We start from the raw sequence: 21,459 nt of genomic DNA, 5'->3' as shown, positions 1-21,459 counted from the left end.
GCTGCACTCAATTATATTGTCTGCATTATTTGTACCATCCAAGCCTCATGTAAAAGAAAAAGAAAACAAGATAATAACACCAAAAGCTCTGATTATATTTCACTGATAATGATCAATATATATTAAAAAGTATCACATTCAAAGTGATGAGTTCTTTTTGCCAATTATTGTCACTTGGTATCCAAAGCAATGACACAGACAGAACACATTGGGAAGGTAGATAAGGCTAAAATTGATGACATGAGAGGAACTGGTGAACCCTGCACAATATACTACCTATATGGAAGGCATCTGAAAAGAGTACATGGCAAGGCAAAAGAAACTGAGAACAGATACATTAAGATTTTGGTCAAACACCAGGATGGAACTTCTAAAAGCGCAAAACTTTAGCAGATCAGTCTACACAGAGAACTGGAATTCGCATTTTTTTCTCGCGAGCATGTACATCAATGCCCATAGCAACTCTGACGACACACGCTCATAGTTTGCACGTGTAAAAGATGGCTGTTGCTCAGTTGCTTGTAATCTCAATGTAGACGATAAGCAGCCAATGTGGTTCAAGTGGCAATGTCATCAACTTTAGAATTGAATATGAAGCTTGGAAATGTTGTGGTTATGTCCCTGCATATTGGACATCAAGTGAGCTGTTAACAAGAGACGACTGCTTTTGTATAAGCCTACATGATATTGTAAATATTGCTTTGAACCCATCAATCACACACAGAGTAGTGGTATTTATTATTTCAAGGATAAAGTTATTAACAAATCTCATCATAATTTCAATATTTGCAAGACCACAAAGGCACAAACATGAAAATTTGAATTCAGAACTCCAAGTTCATTGTAAGGGAACAAAGATTGGCCAAGCACATATTGAAGTTAAGGTTTTGTTGGATTAACTAAATCTGTCTTCAATAGTATTAATTGACAACACTTTGGACAAAATATCCAGATACTGTTGTAGGCAACACATGGAAGCTGTGCAAATGTCTCATCCAGTCTAATTCTCCTATTTGACATAGACAAAGCAGTAAACTAACATAACATAACAAAACAATGAACTGACATAATATAACAAAGCAATAGACTGGCGTAGTATAACAAAGGAGTGAACTGGCATAATATAACAAAGCAGTGAACAGACATGATATAACAAAGCAGTGAACTGACATAACAAAGCCTTAAAGCATGACTACTGGAAGATGGAAAATAGGTCTGATCAATGATCAGACCTATGTGACTGGTTACCCATGCTATTGTTCTGTGTTTTCTCCATATTCCTGTAGGACTGATCAATGATCCAGATTCGATTAAATTACTTTTCCATCAACTTTAGGACTCCAATAACCCAACTGCATAACATAAGTTTCTAATCTCTTTCCATTATTAACCTGCCACTACAGTGTAAATGATTGAAAACATTTTTTTCAGTCTTATCTTGACACATCAACAAATCAGATGTTACAGTAGTAATAGTTGCATTGTTGCTACTATATTAGCATGTTTTATCCCCTCTGCCACTCCTTGGTTTTTTTATTTTCCTCCCTTTTCTTCAAAACATTAACTGATTTTGATGCACCAATCATCCAAGTGGTTGCTCATTGCTGGTTAACCTTCTATGACTTAGGAGGATGAGCTCACATTAAAAATTAATTCTTTCCAATGTCAAACGTTGAGCAGGCACAATTATCAAGAGAAGAGCATTGTGCATTATTATAAAGGAATATGAAAAGGTACAGTAGCTCTCTATCAATCTTACTAGATACAAAATGGATCAAATAGTATGCCTTTATCATATTATGGGGAACACAATGAGCAAGCAAAAAGCAATATAACATAAAGCAGCCTACTGTATGCAATTTATAATATTTTAGGCCTTGTTAAGAAGCAGTTACCTGAGATATGGAAGAGTCATTATCTCCATCAATGATGGATTGCGAGAGACAAAGTTTTTCCATTCTGTTTTATCTATTTTTCCGTCCTGATTACCATCAGCTTGTTGAAATGTCTGTTCAAATAAAAATTTTAAAAAATAACACATATGTAAGAAACACAGTAATTGAACTAGATTTGTGTAGTTCCAAATCAGAAACTGTAAACCTTATCTAGAATAATCTCCACAGTCTCATCCGCTAATTTCATTTCAGATTCAGATACCAATGCAAGTAGCATCTGCTTGACCTGCGAAACCAGCAATACGTTGTAAGGTCCATCTTACATCAAATTTTAAATGAACTGGCCACAAAACCTCAAGCGCAACAAAATTAATGCATGAAGAAGGTTAGTTGATGCTGTATAGGCAACTCCCATATTATTTCATATTTCAACATACAGAATAAGTCAATATATCTAATTGACTAACTAAAAAAGATGTAAAACAAAAATGGACTTTTTTTTTTTGGCTTGTCTGCAACATCTAGGTTGTGAATAGTTCATTGTTTTTATTCTCAATTGGTCATCTATGTTTTTAAGGAGCATAAGAGGTTGTTCTCCAAAATTTTTAAAGCAGATAACCTGTTTCTTTAGACTAACCTCTTCGGTACATTGGCAGATGATATGAAACAATCATTCAGATAGTAATATATGGCCAAAGGTTCCAGTGGCAGACTTGTTTCTACCAAATTTTATAAAAGTATATTTTTTTTCCTAAAGAAGGAAAAAACACTAGTTTTCCTAGATATGATCCATTTCTCATTCAAGTTCACCAGTTGCTGTGGTCTCATTCTCTTCGAGTTACTTCTTCTGTTCACAATTTCACGAAATATTCAGTTAAACATCTTTTGCTTCATCTAGTGTTAATTGATCCCAATTTTCTCTGTACCACTATTAGCTCATATGAAAAGTGCAATGAGGTTTTTGACTATACTCTATTGCTCAATGCAAGGACATGTTACTAGCACACTGCAAAAGTTGTCCTTCATGCCTCAAAGCCATACAAATACAGTCTCAATTACTAAAAAAAATTTGCTATAATTAACGATTTATGTTCCCTTTAAAATGAAACTTCTTCGACTTAGTAAGTACAAAAGAATAACCTGTCCAAAGGTAAAAAGTTGATATTTAAGGCCTCCTATAGCAAAATATCATATTGGTGATTTATTCACAAGGCAAAATTTTATAGAGGATTTATACTTCATAGTTCATAGAGGCCAATTAGAATATAAATCATTCACAAAATATCAAGTTACCTCTTTCCGTTCAATGAAGCCTGTACCATCTAGATCATAAAGCTTGAAGGAAACTGTGGAATCACATAAAGATTTAGAAAATGGTTCTACCACTGAGTCAATTTGCTACACCAAAAAAAACTTACAGTCTACTTTGTCTTCATGTGGAGCATTTGGATGAAAAATGTTGAGAGATCGAACAAAATCCCCAAAATCAATAACTCTTTTTTGTTTGACATCAAAAAGATCAAATAACTGCATTTGTATGTAGTAATTAGTCACCAGCATAAAAGCATCTCAAAGGTTAAACCAGTAAACAATATTCAACTTATCTGACAATCTGATTACACTAATTATGCAAATTGAAACTAGGAAAGTAGTTGGACTGGACTCCTTACCAGATATAATACGAGCTTATCTCCAACATGTATATGCATTAGATAAATGCTCATGATTCAAGCAGGAAGAAAAATAATAGCCACTATCATATGCTAGTAAAAATTCAGTGAATGCCAATTAATGACCCCCAATGAATATTATTCTGTCAGGTATGACAACAAAAATTCTGTTGATAGGCAAGGCCAGAGATGGTATTACTTACAGATCCTTCTCAAACAATTTTAGTCCTTTGGGGCAACCATCTTAGTCAAGCCTTAATTTTATCATCACTAATTAAAAATAATTGAATTCAGCATATCTTCTTGCGTGAGCTATTATCTGATACCCTAGTTCGGTGAAAACCTAGATTTACAAAACTTGTGAGGCTTAACTGGGTTGGCCAGCCATTGGAAAAAAAATATATACGTATATAAAGATCTTTTGCATAATTTGACACATGTTTTCTATACTTGAAGGAATAAACTACACTAGTTTGCATTTTTAGTTAGATAAGGAGATTTGATTGCTAATAGACCCACATAAAGACACAGTTGCAAGATTTTAAAGCTCATACTTGAATTAACATGTCCCTTTGTATAAGAATACACTATTTGTTTTAGTTTAGATAATTAGCATTTCAATCTTAGCTTGGGAGGCTCCTTTCCACCTTGAATTTAGGAAACACACATAAAAATGGCACAACCTTCAATTGAGACTGTAACATAATTCATACTTATTTCTTGGTGAGGAAAAGGCTAATATAAGACTATAACATCAAGCAGAATTTTAAAAAGCAAATATTATATTGAACCCCTACATTGATGTGACACAACCATCAATTGACAATTAGAAATTGGTATATCAATTCGCACAGCAACCAAGACACAGATTAAATCTAAACTGCAGATAAGGACTATTATTGTCTACACTACAGCTTGCAGAATTTAAGCATAGATGCAAACAAGAAACTCTTGTTGATATAGTACCCGGTTTGCAAAGAGATTTTCCTTTTTTCTGCTCATAGATAATGCAAGCTGAAATTCTTCCTGCAAAACACAGAAGATACAAAGATTAGACCACTTCGAATACATCTTGATCACCAGATCTACGAGTAATTTATACTAATGACATGGTGAGAACTATTTGCACTAGCTAACATGGTTCTTGTATGCATTTAAATTAAACATCACATGGTGAAAGGTACAATGATCAGACCAATGTAGATTTGCATTTTACCGGTAAAAAATCTTGTTAATGAGAATATTTGTTAATGAGGACTAGGTTAGTAACAAAGGAACCCACTGAAAGTTGGGTAAGGCTTCAGTTGAGGTGTTTGATAACTAACTAAACACCCAACAAATCTATTAATATCTACGTCTTTATCTTAAGTTGATAAAGATAAAAACAGCTAGTTGTAAAATCTTGCAAAAAGTTCATTCTCAAGTTGGTTTAGTTATGGTTTCTGAAGTTTTCATTCTTGAATTGCATGTTGTGGTGAAAATAGTTGGTTATTTTCATCTAAATAACAGATGATTAGAACTTATCTTAGTTTTCCTAGAATTGCATTAGAGAATCAAGTGGTCAGCCCAAACTTAAGATGAAGGATTACATTAAGCTTAAAAGTAACAATCAAAGACTTAAGTTTAATAAGTAGTACTTATATGTTGAACTACATGTGATCTCATCTCGAGCCATCAGCTGCTATTATTAAGTCTCCAATCAGAGATTTGCATCATGAGATGCAAGCTCTCCAATATGCATGGTGAGAACTTGTTTGTTTCACTTGAGTAATGCCAAAGGCATCTGACTTTGTTTCATTTAACCAAAAATTTTGGTTAAGGTCTCACATCTGTTTTGCAAGAGATCCTGGAATAAGCCCTTGATGAATCCTAGTACCCTATTTTCACTAGTAACCAGGTTAAATCTACACAAAAATATCCATTTTGATCATTTTAGCATGAAGTATGGCAAACAGAAAATTTTATATGGCGGTCGATCATTGTGCAACGAAGAGCTACAATCCAAGAAATATCAGTTTCTTAACATTAGTACTTCTGTCACTGACATGCCAGAAACTACAAAAAATGATTAAACAAGAGATACCAGAAAAACTTCACCAGACCCAAAAGAATATAGAAGTGTTAACAGACTGTGCTTTACCTTGTTGATCAATCCATCATCAATCACAGAACTGCTAATGATCTTGAATAGTTCAAACAGTGCCTCAACTTCACTGACAGTGACTGTAAACATATAGTATGCATAAGTAATAGCAAGAACTTAATTTCTAGCAGAAGTGGACAAAATAAACATATTAACCCACCACTGAGCTTTTTTTTTTCTGATGGATGGGGAAACAAAAACAACAAAAGAATTTTTATATAGCATATATCAATTTGTTTGATAACCTTAACTATGTGGATTTATTTTCAGAAGTTATCACTAAGGCTTCAGAAAAAAATGAAAAAAAAAGATTATAATATAAGACTACATGAGAATATACATTTTATTACTAGAGAAGGAATAAATATATCTTTCAAAGCTTGCACTAGATCTCAGAGCTAGATGCATCACAATATTGATTATGTACTCATCTTGCACAGCAAAGAAAGGCTTTTCTTAGATGCCAAAGCTTTATGATAAATCTTAGGAAGATAAAAGACTGTAAGTTTTAGAATCTAGAAGAATCACCCAAAACCAGTGTTTAATGTTTCACCTGGACTGGTACAAAGCAGATGGACTAGTCCACGGAGTGCCCCCAGTTCGGGTGATCCAATTCGAATCATTTTAAAAATTTAATAAACATACTTTCGGGCTCACGTTCATGATCCCTCTTCGCCCACGTGAGCCTTTTCACCTCATGCTACCCAGTGTTGTTAAAAGGCACCCGGGTGCTCACTTAGGCGCTCAGGTGAGGCGAGGTAAGACCCGAGCACCTTACAGAGTGTCTGGGAGACGTGCTTCATTGAAGCACCACTTGGGCAGTAGCTTGAGCCCAAGCGTCGGGCGCCTCAAGCGAGCGCCCAATTGAAGGCCACGAATTGAATCAGATTGTGCACTCTGATTCGATTGAACAATAACTTAGTTGATTCAATCAAACCAACTAAACCTAACAGTAAGTACACCCCACTCCCCACCCCCGTGCCCCCAACCAAAACCTAGACTACTCTCACCGCCTCGACCCACCTTTAGTCCACCTCGACCCACCTTTGGTCCGTCATCGTTGTCTCTGTGTGCAGTTCCTGTCGTTGCCAATAGACAAGTTAGAAGCTCCCACCATTGCTGCTTTCATGCCTAGTTCCCTTTGTCATTATTACTTTGATATGCAACTCCCTTCGTTGCTAAGGATAGGTCAGCAACTTCCTCCGCCAGTAGCGGACACATTTGAAGCTTCATCCATCGCTGATGTTGTCGTTTGCAGCTTCCTCCGCCATCACTGTTGTCGTCCGCAGCTTCCTCCATCATCGTCGACCACTCCTTCGCCACCTTCCACCATAGGCCAGTGACTCCTCTTCTCACTACATCTACAGCAACTATTTAAAATTGATATTAGTCCCTATTTAGAACTATTAATCCCTATTTAGAATTGTTATCCTCACTATTAATCTTTATTTATCCCTGTTAATCCCTATTTAGAACTATTATTAGTCCCTATTTAGCACTTTTAATCCCAAATTTGATATAAAACTTTATTGTTTTGACATTTTTGTTATTAGAAGATGAACGATGTCACTTGGTACTTTATATATTTTCAATTTAATGTTACATTTTTTTATTTTTATAATCATATTATATATTTTTATATTCTAGAACGCTTCGAGCGTTTTGGGACCTTAGCACCTTTTGACGCCTAATGCTTTTAAAAACACTGATGCTACCACCCTCGTCGTCCGCCACCCATTGTGCACCACCGACAAGTACACTTCCTCCTCTTCTCCTCCTCATCTTCCTCTTCCTCCTTCCTCTTCCTCCTTTTTCCTCCATCACCTTCTCTTTTTTCCTTTCTCTTCGTCCTTCTTCCCCTTCCTCCGTTTCATCCTCCTCTTTGTCCACCACCACCTCTTCTTTCTTCATCTTCCTTCCTCTTTATCCATTATTCCTTCCTCTTTTCCTTCTTCTTCTTCATCTTCAAAACACTAGTACATACAAGTGTACTATGTGTCAGTACACTAGCACCGATTTGACCAAGGATTGCTAGAGGTCCGGTATGAGAAATGGTAATCCTTGCTCAAAACAAGAAAAGGGATTAGAAAAAACTGATATTTTATTTCTCAAATCATCAACAAATTGCATACTATTAAACTCAAACACGACCTCTACTCAAAGATAATTAAATTCTCTAGAGAAAAAGAAAATGAGAAAAATTATAATCAGATCCTTATCTCAGTATCTCACTCCCTGAAATCTTACTTATTTAAATGCATTCTGAAGATTTACTTGCACCTTTTTGTTTTCTTTTTTTCTTTTTCATATCCCACTGCCTTTCCAGTATCAATATATCCAATTATTTCCTTCAGATCAAAGATATTGCAGAATCAAACTCTCAATTGGTATCGAACATTGTAACCCTACTGTAAGAATTCTCTTGAGAATTAAATTTAGGAGGACATGGACATCAAATTAACTTAAAAACTTAATAGAACAGTTTTATTTTAATGAACTAAACAATTACATTATAAATGTAGACCCGAAATCAAATCAAACTGAAATCAGGTCAAATCATAACCATCATTTTACAAGAGATTGGTGTACCTCCTTTGTTTAACCAAAATTTTATTCCCAAAATAAGATAATCTACACCCTGTTCATGGAGCTAAAAACCATGACAAAACAATAAACATTAATCTATAATACCCTAATGAGGAATTAAGTGAAATATCAAGTGAAAATTTAAAAACATGAACATTAAATATTACAATCTAATGAGGAACCAAGTGAAATACCAGATCCTATAGCTAAAACAATAACAGAAAGTTTGAAGGTAGATTCGAATAATAACCAAAAAATGACTTACAAGCCGTTTGAGAAGCCAAAAGCACGGGGTCCTCATATCCTGGGAAATGCCTTCGACCCTTCGACTGAAAACAGCCCATTTACGGACGGCAGATATATGGCTGCCCGGGCCTAGTCACACCTCATAATCATCTCCATCTTTAATGCAATTCATCTACAAGGAAAGAAATACACATTCACTAACCCAAGTAGGTAACTTTAATAGTTATTCTACATCATCTGGAAAACAGCAAATTGAAACCACAAAAACCAAGAAACAGAACACCTTTTACAAATAAGAAAACTAAAGGAGGAGCAAGCTCGCAGATTTGTCTTCAAGATTCGAATATTCACGAAGACTTCAGAAAACCAATCGACGGCTTGACGAGACTTCAGAAATAAATTCTATCTCGAAAAGAAAAGGAATCCTGAGTGAAAATTTCTCGAACAACGAAAAGAAAAAGACATCATACGCAAGGGGGATACGAACACCAATCGAAATGCTACCATCGCATTAAAAGAGGAGAAGGAAAACAAACGAAGCACTAACAAGCCCTAATCGCGAGAAACGATACCCACCCGGTGGTCGAGGAGATGGAGAGAATAAAATGAGAGATCGGGAGGCCGAGGAGGAGGAACCGGGAGGGCCGCGCTGGCGGTGCTCGGGCCCGCAGTGCGCGGTCTCTTTGCCTCGCTAATTTCCTTTTCGAGGGCGTCCACCGCGGTCGACGGCTGCGTGGCCAAGCCGGCTTCGGGATCGGCTGTTCAGTTGCAACAGGGTCTTCTCGGCTCACCTGATGGCAGGAGTGGGTCCCACCGACCATGCTTCTCTGATTGGTTCGCTAACAGCCTGTAAACGCATGATTAATATATATATATATATATATTAAGATGAATATCTTAATTGATTCTTCTAGGATGAACTGATGCGATCGAGGTCCCCTCGTTCTCTTAGGATTTATTGATTTGGTTTTTTTTTTTAGTTGAAGGCACGCCACGCCATGCAGCATTAACGATCGTTCAGGCTCGATTTCTCACGTAACGCAAACAGTGATATCAGACGTCATTAGAATGCACAATCCTGTTTCCTGCAGGCAGGCACGTCAGGTAACACTAAACTTCCTTATAAATACCCTTGCGTTCTAAACGAACAAGGAAAAAAAAAAGAAAAAGGAGAGGAAAATGTCAAAAAAACCCATGTGGTCCCGAACTAACTTGATCATCGGAGGGGTCGGGTCGAGCATCTCGACCTGACCCATCTGTAGGAACGAAGACGAGGCACCTCCCACCGAACGCATTTGGCGAGGAGCCCCTTCCCAAAGGAAACGACGACCCACCTCCACAACCGAACCAATCCGAGCCGACGACCTCTGTAGTCCCAAGGAACCCCCCCCTCAAGAGATTCCCCGTCATCTGAACCCGAACTGAACCGCGTCGGCCCCGAGACCATGGCTTAAGATTGTTTACACTAACAAAATTTATAATTAAATATCATTTAATCATCTAAAATATACGTGATATTAATCATACGATAGATAGAAGTTTGGATTGATTTAATGAAAATTAACCAAGTTACATTCGTAATTCAACTAAGTTATGCTTGATCATAATAACGATTCATAAAAATTTATATTTTAATAGTTAATTATCATAAAATCATCTAATAATAAAAATTTATTAATTATCTTAGAATCACATCCTAGTGATTATATAAAATTTGAAATTAAACTAAATTACACTCGATTATATTGAATATATTAAAAATATCTAATTTTAACAATTAATTATCATAAATATTTTTTTAAAAAATAGCACTAATCATTTTAAAATCATGTTATAGTGTTTTCATGGAAACTTAGGTTGGCTTAGGAGAAGATTATCGACTTATACTTGAAATTAAACTAAATTATATTTGATTGTGATAATAGTTCAAAAAATATTAAATTTTAATAAATTAATTAAAATTATTTTGAAAGTAAAATAGTACTATTTATCTTAGAATTATATTATAAAAGTTTGTATTGGTTTAGTGAAAGTTGACGTAGTTATACTCGATCACCTATCATATAAAGAAACCTAAAATTTAATAACTAAAAATTATAAAAAAATATATATATACTAATAAAAAAATTAGTACCGATCTTAAATTTGATAATTAATTTTCATAAAATCCTCTAAAAAAAAACCAATCATATTAGGATTATGGCAAGTAGTTTCATGGAAATTTGAGTTGACTTAGTTGAAGTTGATCTAATTATATTTGAAATTAATATTGTAGCACTTAGCAAAAATAATAATTATTAAATTTTATAAAATTCTTTAAAAAAACGTGTGCTAATCATATTAGCATAATGACATAATAATTTTATAAAAAATTAGATTGGTTTGATTGAAATTGTATAATTATACTTAAAATTAAACAAAATTATACTCGATCACATACCATATAAAAATAGTTGATCACATAAATAACTTTTTTTGAAGGTTGAAGATGATTTACCAAGCCAATATAAAAAATAAGTCATTACTTTGACGAGGAGAACTTAAGCTCGATAATGATTTAAAATAATTAATATCGTCGAGAAGATATTGTCATTAAGATAATATCATTACATAAAAAGCTAAGGAGATATCAATACCAAGTAAGAAAAGATATATCATTGCCTAACCTTTGTTCCAATTATACTAGGGTTACACTCGATCGCAGTGTAACCCAAATTAGATAACCAGATTATTTTAATTGAATAAATGTAAAATCGATTTAATTTCGAACAATTCAAATATTATTAGTTTAATTGGGTTTAATTTATATATTTATTTTATTATTTATAAAAAAATATCTTATGAGTAACGAGATGTCATCCGATAAAAAGTTAATTGCGAAAATTTTATTAGGTAAAACGCTTGTTTAGATTTCCATTTTTCTATCCGTATATATTTCAAGTCTTCATCGATAAATATCCTCTTTTTTTTAAGCTATCAATAAATATCCCATTATGATTTAAATTAAAGACCATATAAAAATATATACTCAGAAACAGACAACCCGTTTGCCGTCTCCGTCTCACCTACACCACTTCGGAAAAAAGGAAACAGAAGGGTCCCACCAATTCCGATGAGTGTGATGGAGCCTCGACAGGTACCTACCTGCCGCGGGCGAGTCGGAGATCACCTCTCCTTTTCAGACACGCCACACAGTTTCCCCCTCAACCTGCCGTCTCAGATGTAGTGGGGCCCAGCGGAGAAGCGGGGTCCATAGGCGTTTGTGAGAGCGAAAAAAGCTAATGTTTGGTGCGGAAGATGCAGGGGATTGTCATCCCTCCACTAAACCGCACTTGCCCTTCCTCGTGGCGCACGACTTAGCCTATATAGCGATCTCTCGTTGCACCCTCCCTCCTCGTCCGTGGCCGTGCCTTGATCCCTCGAATCAGAGCAACTCTCTCCGCCTCCTCCTTTTGCAGAGAGAGTAAACCTCTCTCGATCCCGTCGGATGGGGAGGAGGCCAACCGAGGCGGGCGGGCGGCCCTTCTGGATCCTCGTCGCGGCGGTGCTCGTCTCGTGCCCCCTGGCCTACCTCGCCCTGTCGACGGCCCTCCGCTGGCCGGAATCCCGATTCTCGGAGCATTCGTACGACGGTGCCGGGCAGGAGGGGAGGGGAGCGGCCAGCGGCGACGAGGATTGCTGCAGGGGCCAGGAGCATCTGGAGCTCTGGGGGGCCGCCATCAAGTGGGGCACCGATCACAAGTTCAACTCGTCCAGGGAGTGCTGCCGAGCTTGCAAGTCCATGTGTGGCGAGGATGGGCCGTGCCTCTGTAACTCCTGGGTGTTCTGCGGCGATAGGGAGCGGTGCGGCGACAGGTTCGGGGAGGTCAGTTTGTTTCTTTCTTCTCTCTTTTGTCTATTTTACTTGGATTACGGTGCATTTGATTAAAAGTTTGGTTCATCATGTGATATTTAGGAAAGGAAAAACTTTTATGGTTGATGTTCATCTTGTGATACAACCGAATTTGCCAGGGTGAATCAAGAAACTCATATTTCTTGATATCATGCATGTTTCTTGAAACAATGGGCAAGAATTTCCAGATATCACATGAATTAAGCTTATTAGATCCGTCAATTTGAAAGAGGATTTTGGACGAGAGACATTATTTGTGTATGTTTCATTTGATGTAGTTGTTGTTTCATTGTCGATGTTATAATCCTTGCTTGTTCTTCACATACAAGAAACATCAAGAAACTAATTTCACATGCTTCTCCAAATTCATGAGGGAAGATAATTGCTTTTTTGTTTCCCCATATGGTCGTTAAGCTCCTTTGAGGAACACTTCTAGGGTGCTTGCTTGTTGCCTTTCCATGTGAGTGGCAGAATCGATTGCAGCAAGCAAATTGGTCAATATACTTCTATTGGTTCCCTACCACTTTAAATTCCGAATGCAATTACAAAATCTCCGTTTCTTGATGGACTGTTTCCTTTGCGAAGATCACAGTGACATATGATAGCACAATTTACTGAAACCAGGGCATGGTGGTTTTGTTTCTTGTTAGGGGGGGGATGAGAACATCCTGTTCCTATTTTCTCATAATTTGTTGAGGAAGAGGGCTATCATTCTTTACCATTTCTTTGTTACTTGATTTGTAAACAAAATTTTCCATATTAATCAGAAGAATATTCTTATATTTGCTTTTAATGGGTAACCAAACATGGTAGTGTCAGACATTCTAATAACTACTTAGGTTCTTTGTCGGTGGAAGTATTTCCTGAAAAAGGAGCAGTTATGTTCCATCCAGGCAAATCTTTATCACATTTACTGTGGTTATAAATGCATAACAATCATAATGCTTCATCTTCAAGGCTCTCCTTTTGTAGCCCATGGTGTAATGAAGATATACATTATGTTCATGAAGACATCTGACATCCAACTGTTTTTCATTACTAATTGATTTCGTTTGTGTTTTCGTGACATCACCCCAGATTCATCTCAGTGATTGAAGAGGACTTAGTCTATAAATTTAAGGAACATTGGGAAACATTGAATTCATTCGTTGCTGTTGGCAGATTGATGTTGGCATATGGTTTAAGACCTTAAGTAGTATCATAACTTTCAATTGCACTTATTAACAGTGCTGGCTGAAGAAACAGGAAGATGTCTTGCTTCCTGCATTACATGACTCTGGGAAAAAGGTGATCTGGACTTCTGGTCTTATTTATGGAAAAGGAGAGGTAAGTTGTTCCTTGGAGCTTTTTGCCAGTTAATAGTTATATGTAGAATTGTTTGTAGAGTTTTCTTGCGTCATTGAGATAAATTAAACAATATCTTTTTAGTTGATTCTTTTACTGATATGTATTGTGCCATCAGATCTATACTCATATTATTGGGTAAGTAGTAAGTTGCGTACCAGAGTGGAAAGTTTCCACATTTTGTGAATCTTCTTTTTTTATTCTTTTGCAGCCTTATTTCGTCATAGTGTTACTATGAAACTTATATTAATTGGTGTTCGGTATTACCAATATATGGCTCCTATGAAGGATTTTTCAGTGAATATAGGTCCCAGATCTTTCTATTTCCCTCACCAATTCTTTGTTTCAGATTGTTCAAACATATTCGATCTATCTAACTTAATAATTCAATGATTTCTTTCCTAGTTAGATATTGTTGATGTACTTTAGTAATTATTTATTTTGATATTATGTTGGAACTAACACAAGGCTTTATAAAAACTATTATGGGAAGCTTATTGTCATTGCTCTGTGCTATGATGGATGGGAATTTCAGTAGTTGAAGGCTTGAAGCATATTGATCTATGTAAACATCATTGCAATTTTGTGCCGATCTTTATGTGCAACTCCAGTTGAAATTTATAGATAGAAACCCCAAGAAAGGATATGCTGTTGACATCCATGTTGTGTGTTATTCGAAACTGCATACAGTATCGTACCGTACCGAGTGAACGTCGAAACTCCGGTACGGTACGATATTTCAATTCTTGGTTATTATATCTGCATAATTTGGATCATGGGCTTCCACCAAAAAAACTGTGTATAACTTCTTAGCATGCATGAATTTGAAAGAAAACAAACAACCTTCTATATATGTGATATTCACCAACAGAAATTAGTCACATTTGGACAAATTAATGGTTTGTCTTTTGTCCCTTTTGAACAAAACAATGCTTATCTTTTTTTTTTTTGCTTTTTTTTTGTTCAGGGCATTGTTGGTCTGGAAACAGATTATGGAACACTTCGTATCAAAGTAAGTGATCATGTCTATATGATTATATCAACGCCAATGCTAAAATACAACCACAAATTGTTCTACCTGGTGATTGCTATCTTCTTTTCTTTTACATGCAGCAAATAGATATCATTCTCATTACTAGCAGTTTAAGGTTGTTGCTTGTTTCTGATTGGCCACTCATATACCAACCATCTAGTGTCTCTAATTTTACTTCACTGTTTAACTAAAAAATTCTCCATGATGTTTTCAGTTGTTTCAGATGCTTCCATTATTATATTGACCTTGGGAACTTAGCTAGCATGTGATGATAAACATTGTGCTCTTCTTTCTTTTTTTCTGGAAAAAAAAGATTGATATGTAAATTAAAACAATTGGTTTGAGTTTTTTGTTGGCATCAGAAAATTAGTTCTATCTATACCTTCATGATCAAACATGATGTCACAATGATGCTAATAGATATTAGAAGTAAGTTAATTGGAAAAAATGGATTGGTAAATGAAGCAGATTGTTCCATGGTATAGAAATCTATGAAAAATATGAATTGATAAAAGCAAATCGAATAAGAGAAGTGTCGTATACCAATTTATAAGGTAAAGTTTTGTTTGCAATCCTTTCGAAGACACTACTCATAAACAGGTCAATGATAAGATCAGAACTTGCTTGAATAATTTCTGTAAAGATTTTATGACAGTAAAAAGGATGCATATAGGGTTTCCATTATGGAAACATGTGAATAAAATATCAAGAGGAAATGCTGGGATGGAAAAAAGGATACAAATAAGAATAGCAATAATTATGTGAAGTTGTTTCAGCAATGTTGTCCATCGGCAACATTCTTCATTTTGAAGTTTGAACTCCATCTGGACTTTTAAACTTGAACTAGACATCAAGCTCTATTATGCTGCATGTTATCATTGGATTGCGTAGTGGCATGTAACAATTATTAAGTTTTTTTTAAGTGAGCATAGTTGTGATTTTAGGGTTTCATTGGAAGGTAATCTGAAGATATCAACTATTTTGGAGATGAACTATCATTCCTCTATGAGTCAGAACTTGGCTATATGTTGTTATCTGGTAGACTTTACTGTAATGAACTTATTGATTGAAAAGGTAACTAATTCGAAGTTCTAGGAGTTTCCTGCTTCTGCTGCATCAATTTTGTGTTTCAATTTCATGAGTGGATTCTCATCTATGTTTCTGATATTTTGCCTTTATTACTCGTTACCCACGACTTAATCCAAAGCATAAATTATGGCTTTAATGACCAAATTCTCCTCGCTATGTTTCTGATACAGCTTTTCCCTGATTGTGCACCACACTCTGTTGCCTATATTCTTGAGCTATTGCGATCACGCCATTGTGCTGGTTGCCAAATTTATCGCGCAGAAGGCCGAGGCTATTCTTGGGATACTAAAGGGAACCACATATCAGATGTAAAGGACGCTAACTTTCTCCATAAGATTATTATTTACTTTCTTTCTGATATCTTGCTTTTCAGAAACATTGGAGTGAACAGTGTTATTGAAGAGATACTCTTTTTGCAGAGAACTGACATGCTTATACACAATTTAGTTTAACAATTTAATTTTCTTTCATCAAAGGGACTGGATAAGGTTTATAGATAATATCTTTGTTCTATGTAGGTCACGATCCACAACTTTTGTCACTCATTAGTTCCCTTCTCACAAAATAGAAAAGCACAAAGCTATATACAGTGGTCATGCAATTTGATATCTAGGTTTCCATCACAAGGAGAGTACATCTTTGTGTTACATCTTTTCACATGCAGGAGGTCCCTTTTCACTAGAAAAAGCACAAGGCTAAATACTGACATCACAGCCTGATAGGCTTCTTTCACCGTGCCAGAATTTATTGTGATTTGTTAAGTCAAACTAATATATATGTCTTTAAATTAAAGGAGTGTTGTTTTCTGCTTCGCTAGTTATGCCAACCATATTATGCTTCTAGAAGACCATACTAGATGCAGATTGTCACCCACATATGACATGCATGCACATATATGTAGACAAAGTAACAGAACACATGCAAATGTAAGCATGTATATATGTACTATGATGTACAAAACTGCTTTCATTTCTTTATATGGTACTGGTAGTCATTCATTGGTATACAAACCTCAGTTCCTAGAGTTTCAACTGCTAATAACACCAACAAGTTTCATTGGCTTCAGTTATGCATGATGGCTTTCATAATATCTTCTTTAAGATATTGTGCATAGTTCCATAATTGATTTCAGTTTCTCCTGTCCCCATATTGGTCTTGGAAACTGTTACCTTACATGCATGAGGCCTTGTGAATTATGCATGAAACAACCACTTAATATCTTACTCTACAGTCTACACAATACCTTCATGATGGCTGACTATGCATAACATGTCCTCTACAGGCGTCATACATTTTCATGTTCTCATTGGTGATCCTTTTCTGAATCATACAGGCTTCTTTTGGTCCTCCTTATGCTTTGATTCAAGGAACTCTAGAAGCTGAAGGATTTCTATTCAAGAAGTCACCATTGGAGGCTTGCCCTGCATTAACGAGAGGATCTGTTGCATGGGTTGACTCTGGCCCTGATTTCTTAATCAGCCTGGCAAATCACAATGAGTGGAGAAGAGCATACACAGTCTTTGGTGCCGTTTTGCCCGAAGACATGGATATTGCAGAAAAAATAGCTGGCCTTGGAACGAAGTCAGATGTGTGGGACAACATTAATGTGTTAGTGTTGGAAAAACCTATAAATCTAAAGCTCAAGCGAGTTGCAGATATAGGTGCAAGAGAGTCTTAGATGCACTCTTAGCTGCTATTTCCCTTGTTAGTATCAAGACATAACCCAGACCTAATGCATTAAGCTCGATGTTGATAGCTAAAAATGTGGTCTCTTGTCGACCAACTTTTATAGTCTGCATACAGTTATCTCCCTAAACATGGTTGCATTGGAGGAACATAATCTCTGTTCTACATGCTCTGGGAACCAGTGTATGTTTGTAAAGAAAGAAATGAGAAATCAATATTTGTCATCAGCAGCTTTATTGCAAAGTCTTTCAAGCTTGTTTGCTTCCATTTGCCCATTGATGGATTAGTTTGTTCTGTAAAAAATATTTAAGTCTTGTGAAGAAGTGTCTTATTTGCGTGGGCAATCTGAAACTGCAAAGATAGCCATTTGGTGTTGATTGCAAGGGTGTATAAGTTCAAGTATCATAACAACATATAAAAGCAGCATAGAATCTGTGTTTGAAGAGAAATTGTGCCCTTTTGATCAAAGATTTCAAAAATACCAACATTTTTTAGGCAGAATTGTGATAGTTTATGTGCAAGGTTGTGGGATTGTGCTGGAAATCAAGTCTCCTTTTCTAGTGAGGATGAACACCACAGTTTGTCACCATTTCCAGTTGAGTATGTCATATCAGCCACTGCAGTTCGGAAATGAATACCACATGCTTGGAATGCCTTCTCACTATCAAGACTCCCAACATTTTCTTCTTCCAAATGAAGCACTCTCTCAATCTGTGCAGAATGCGCAATTCTCTACAATGCAAATCATCACTCACAAAACCCTGCAACAATTGCCACAACTTTGTCTTCTTGATCATCCATGGCACAATTCTGCTCTCCAAAATTTTTCCTTATTTCTTTGGTGAATGCAGAAGTTCACAAGGTGGTGATGAACAACAATCTCATTGTCGCATACAAATCGACTTCTTCAAAATGAGGATGCATTTCAAATTCAACTTTGGGCACACTAGTCTTCATGGAGAAAGAACTTTGACATTGCTCATATCCAGAATATTACTATGACAAATCACTAGAAATGGAAAATGGTAGGCATAGAACAAAAGAAAAAAGGATGTTGTGAATGAAAATCCAGCTACTATTTATCTTTTGAATCACTAGAGCTTTTATCCTCCTGCCAAGTTGCTTGCCACTGCCTGTCGTAGAAGGTTGTTTCATCAAGAAGCTTCTTTAGTGTGTCAATATCTTCATTCTTTCTTATAAGCAGCACCCCTGCAACAGCTATAAACAGTAGAGTTTTGCAGAAGAAGTTCCCCATCTGATCAACAAGACCTACTCCGGTCAGACTATCCACAAAATAAGCCATGAAAAATCCAATCATCGCGGCACGACCTGCATAAACAAGACAGTCAATTCAAGGTGAAACCGACCAAAAACTTATTGGACACGTAAAAAGGTAAAAAACAAGGCCAACCATTGAGTAGTTCAGCTTCAGGGAGGTGGAACCTTTTGACCCATGACCACCATGGGATAATTGATGTGTCAAAGATCACAGGCTCGTCATTGCTTGATGCTTCTGGATTTTCTTCAAGCCATTTTCTTCTCCTAACCTCTGAATGAATTGCGTATGAAATCAGTGTCTGTTAAATTTTAAATGATACTGACACCAGAAACAACAAAAAATATATATAAAGAGTATAGAATAACGATAATAAAAAACCATCTTAATTGAGATTCCAACTAACAGAAACAATATTACAATCAGTTCAATAATGTCAGATACAAAGAAACTGATTCAGATGCTAGATCACATATGTCACGACTTATCTACTTTGACCGATACGAGTTCACTGTAAACTTAGATACTAAAACTATTTGAATGTCCCGAGGAAAAAAAAAAGCTGTTTCTAGTAAAGAGGCTTCACAAATTTTGCTCTACCAAAACTAATCCATACCCTGCTACAATCACAAATGCATGACCTTCAAATGAGTTCCACCTTTTACCCAGCAACCTTACCATATCATGGTGTTACCAGGAAGAATTTGCTAGAAAGTCAAGGCCAACAACGTAAGAGACCCTTCTTAAAATATACATGATAAAATCCTATTAGATGTTTTGGCAATCGTTGATGGTTAACATGACATCAAAGCTGGAGGTTCGTCTTCGAGTCTCCAAGGCCCGTATTGTGAAGTTCCACAACATGGATGATAAAACCCTGTCATATCAATAGCTGAAACTTTTAGTTGATTTTCAATACTCAACAATACCATCCCAGGAAATAAAAAAATGTTAAGGATTCTAGACAAACCATGGAGACATATTGTTTCAATTTCATTTTCTAATTGTTCGATGGGTTAACTAATTCATTAAATAGATAAGTTAAAATCACTGGTCCCCCACGAGCCAATGGAATAATGATCCATATACTTGAAAGGGGTGCACTGACCGAAAATGCTCAAGTTCAAATCGATAGGAGTAAACTCATCTAGCCATCTCCTTACAAATCCAAAGTGGGACTAAATAGGGTGATGCAATTAACTATTGTCCAAATTCTAGGCATTTAGCTAAAAATTGAATCCTATCAAGTGACATATTTCCAGGTTCATATTTGGTGTTGTAAACTAGTCCGAAGAAAGTAACTTGATAACAATCAAATGAGCCTTAACTATTTGCTCTGCAAGGAAACAATTAGTTGAAGATACAAACAAATTATACCTGAACAACACCATAGATGGAGAACCTGCAAAAGCTTAACAGTGCTACAACAAGAAGAAAGCTCCCAAACACCACCATAAATAAAGCAATGTTGTCATGCCTAAATGACTTATGATTCAATGCAAGTTCCTCAATCTATCACCACCGTGTGATTTTTTCTTCGTACACGATTCGTTGGCCCTATTGCCCAATGGCGAAACAGAGGAACAACATCAAGCGAGTACAGGGGATAAAGATGTCTCACCAGCATCCACCACCGCATCCCAATCTGTCTTCCCATCCTTCTGAAACCGCTTCAAATCCCACGTTCCCCCGACCCACCTGGGGTCCTTGAACTTGGGCGGCAGCACCTCCTCCCCCCTTGCCGCAGCGCCGTTGGAGCCAAGAAGAGATTGTTGCTTACTCTCCACATCCTTTTCCGCGGCAGCTGGGGGAGGCGTTTCTTCCTTCTTCTCCTCCAACTCATCCTTCTCCTCCTCCTCCGCCACAGTCGCTGTAGAGCTCACCACCCCTGCACCGTTGTCGGTGGACCTAGGTAGCAACAAGGAGGGGGCTTTCCTGGGGAAAAGAGCGAGTTGGGTTCTGAAGGAGAGGCGGTGCTTGAGAGACAGGGCGGAGAGGGTGGTGGGCGGAGGAGGAGACGAGGAAAACAAGGCCATTGACATGGTGATGGCTCGCGATTTAAGAGGAGGAAGATGAAGGGGATGGAATGCTCCAAAGAAGCCTCCTTTTCTGCTATCTGGTTATCTAGTTGAGCTCAGTGGAATGTACACCTCAAATATAAGTAGAGGTTTCAATGTTGTTATAATGTCTCGCAAGCACAAGAGAAGTGCCGACAAATATTCTTTTATAAATATAAATGGATTTTTTTCAAAAAAATCTAAAAAAACGCTGACCTTTTTATTTTTCTCATATCGTACTCTAATTTATTATAGTTTTATAAATATCCTTTCCTTGTCGTCGCTATTATTTTTATACAATCACTTATATTCATTGTCTTTGCGTTCTCCTGAGATCTTCTACCTCAAAATAGTACCTTTTTTATTTATCGTACTTATCATATTTATTCTCATTTTTCGAACGAAGTTTAACCATTTTTGTGTAATACTTTTTTTATTATTTTTTGCTCATCATACGTTTGTCACTTCCTATTTGTTCATTATTGCATAACTTTTATGTTCATCTCTTATTCGTTGCTTGTCAATATAAGATTTTATCCATA

At 36.4% G+C, this 21,459-nt stretch overlaps 3 protein-coding genes across 7 annotated transcripts; 1 reads left to right on the top strand and 2 right to left on the bottom strand.

The window, feature by feature from the left end:
- Positions 1-74: 74 nt before the first annotated feature.
- On the bottom strand, positions 75-9,278 carry LOC135635573 (calcineurin B-like protein 1). 4 transcript variants are annotated; one of them, XM_065146738.1, is made up of 9 exons: positions 9,117-9,278; positions 8,560-8,712; positions 5,706-5,788; positions 4,532-4,591; positions 3,314-3,422; positions 3,189-3,241; positions 2,101-2,181; positions 1,896-2,008; positions 75-621 (listed from the first exon to the last, which is right to left on the bottom strand). In XM_065146738.1, exons 2-9 carry the CDS (start codon positions 8,636-8,638, stop codon positions 558-560), a joined length of 642 nt encoding a protein of 213 aa, XP_065002810.1. In that variant the 5' UTR covers positions 8,639-8,712; positions 9,117-9,278; the 3' UTR covers positions 75-557. The 4 variants fall into 4 exon arrangements, with proteins under 4 accessions (XP_065002810.1, XP_065002811.1, XP_065002814.1 ...); XM_065146739.1 differs by lacking the exon at positions 9,117-9,278 and adding an exon at positions 9,011-9,114 and having other exon boundaries at positions 242-621; XM_065146742.1 differs by lacking the exon at positions 9,117-9,278 and adding an exon at positions 9,028-9,102 and having other exon boundaries at positions 242-621.
- A 2,638-nt stretch (positions 9,279-11,916) lies between these two features.
- LOC135636657 (uncharacterized) lies at positions 11,917-17,811 on the top strand. Of its 2 annotated transcripts, none has more exons than XM_065148538.1 (5): positions 11,917-12,405; positions 13,660-13,758; positions 14,744-14,857; positions 16,069-16,206; positions 17,232-17,811. In XM_065148538.1, the coding sequence occupies exons 1-5, from the start codon at positions 12,028-12,030 to the stop codon at positions 17,574-17,576; spliced, it is 1,074 nt and encodes a 357-aa protein (XP_065004610.1). In that variant the 5' UTR covers positions 11,917-12,027; the 3' UTR covers positions 17,577-17,811. The 2 variants fall into 2 exon arrangements, with proteins under 2 accessions (XP_065004610.1, XP_065004611.1); XM_065148539.1 differs by having other exon boundaries at positions 11,918-12,405; positions 14,744-14,788.
- A 676-nt stretch (positions 17,812-18,487) lies between these two features.
- Positions 18,488-21,007, bottom strand: LOC135636658 (light-harvesting complex-like protein 3 isotype 1, chloroplastic). The gene is made up of 3 exons (XM_065148540.1): positions 20,482-21,007; positions 18,996-19,133; positions 18,488-18,913 (listed from the first exon to the last, which is right to left on the bottom strand). Exons 1-3 carry the CDS (start codon positions 20,900-20,902, stop codon positions 18,660-18,662), a joined length of 813 nt encoding a protein of 270 aa, XP_065004612.1. The 5' UTR covers positions 20,903-21,007; the 3' UTR covers positions 18,488-18,659.
- Positions 21,008-21,459: the final 452 nt, after the last annotated feature.

The sequence above is a fragment of the Musa acuminata genome, chromosome BXJ3-4 (assembly GCF_036884655.1).
Source record: "Musa acuminata AAA Group cultivar baxijiao chromosome BXJ3-4, Cavendish_Baxijiao_AAA, whole genome shotgun sequence".
NCBI classification, from domain to species: domain Eukaryota; kingdom Viridiplantae; phylum Streptophyta; class Magnoliopsida; order Zingiberales; family Musaceae; genus Musa; species Musa acuminata.
Note: the sequence above shows the minus strand (reverse complement) of the source record. Positions and strands in the feature narration are given on the sequence as shown.

Excerpts from the sequence above, each read along its gene's own strand:
- LOC135635573 (XM_065146738.1), bottom strand. The coding sequence starts at position 8,638 with ATGGGCTGTTTTCAGTCGAAGGGTCGAAGGCATTTCCCAGGATATGAG. Across the intron at positions 5,789-8,559 it reads TTTGGCTTCTCAAACGGCTT|TCACTGTCAGTGAAGTTGAG; the intron begins GTAAGTCATTTT and ends ATATGTTTACAG. Across the intron at positions 3,423-4,531 it reads AAAATCTCTTTGCAAACCGG|TTATTTGATCTTTTTGATGT; the intron begins GTACTATATCAA and ends ATACAAATGCAG.
- LOC135636657 (XM_065148538.1), top strand. The coding sequence starts at position 12,028 with ATGGGGAGGAGGCCAACCGAGGCGGGCGGGCGGCCCTTCTGGATCCTC. Across the intron at positions 14,858-16,068 it reads ACCACAAATTGTTCTACCTG|CTTTTCCCTGATTGTGCACC; the intron begins GTGATTGCTATC and ends TTTCTGATACAG. Across the intron at positions 16,207-17,231 it reads AAGGGAACCACATATCAGAT|GCTTCTTTTGGTCCTCCTTA; the intron begins GTAAAGGACGCT and ends TGAATCATACAG.
- LOC135636658 (XM_065148540.1), bottom strand. The coding sequence starts at position 20,902 with ATGTCAATGGCCTTGTTTTCCTCGTCTCCTCCTCCGCCCACCACCCTC. Across the intron at positions 19,134-20,481 it reads GGATGCGGTGGTGGATGCTG|AGGTTAGGAGAAGAAAATGG; the intron begins GTGAGACATCTT and ends CAATTCATTCAG. Across the intron at positions 18,914-18,995 it reads TGAAGCTGAACTACTCAATG|GTCGTGCCGCGATGATTGGA; the intron begins GTTGGCCTTGTT and ends TTGTTTATGCAG.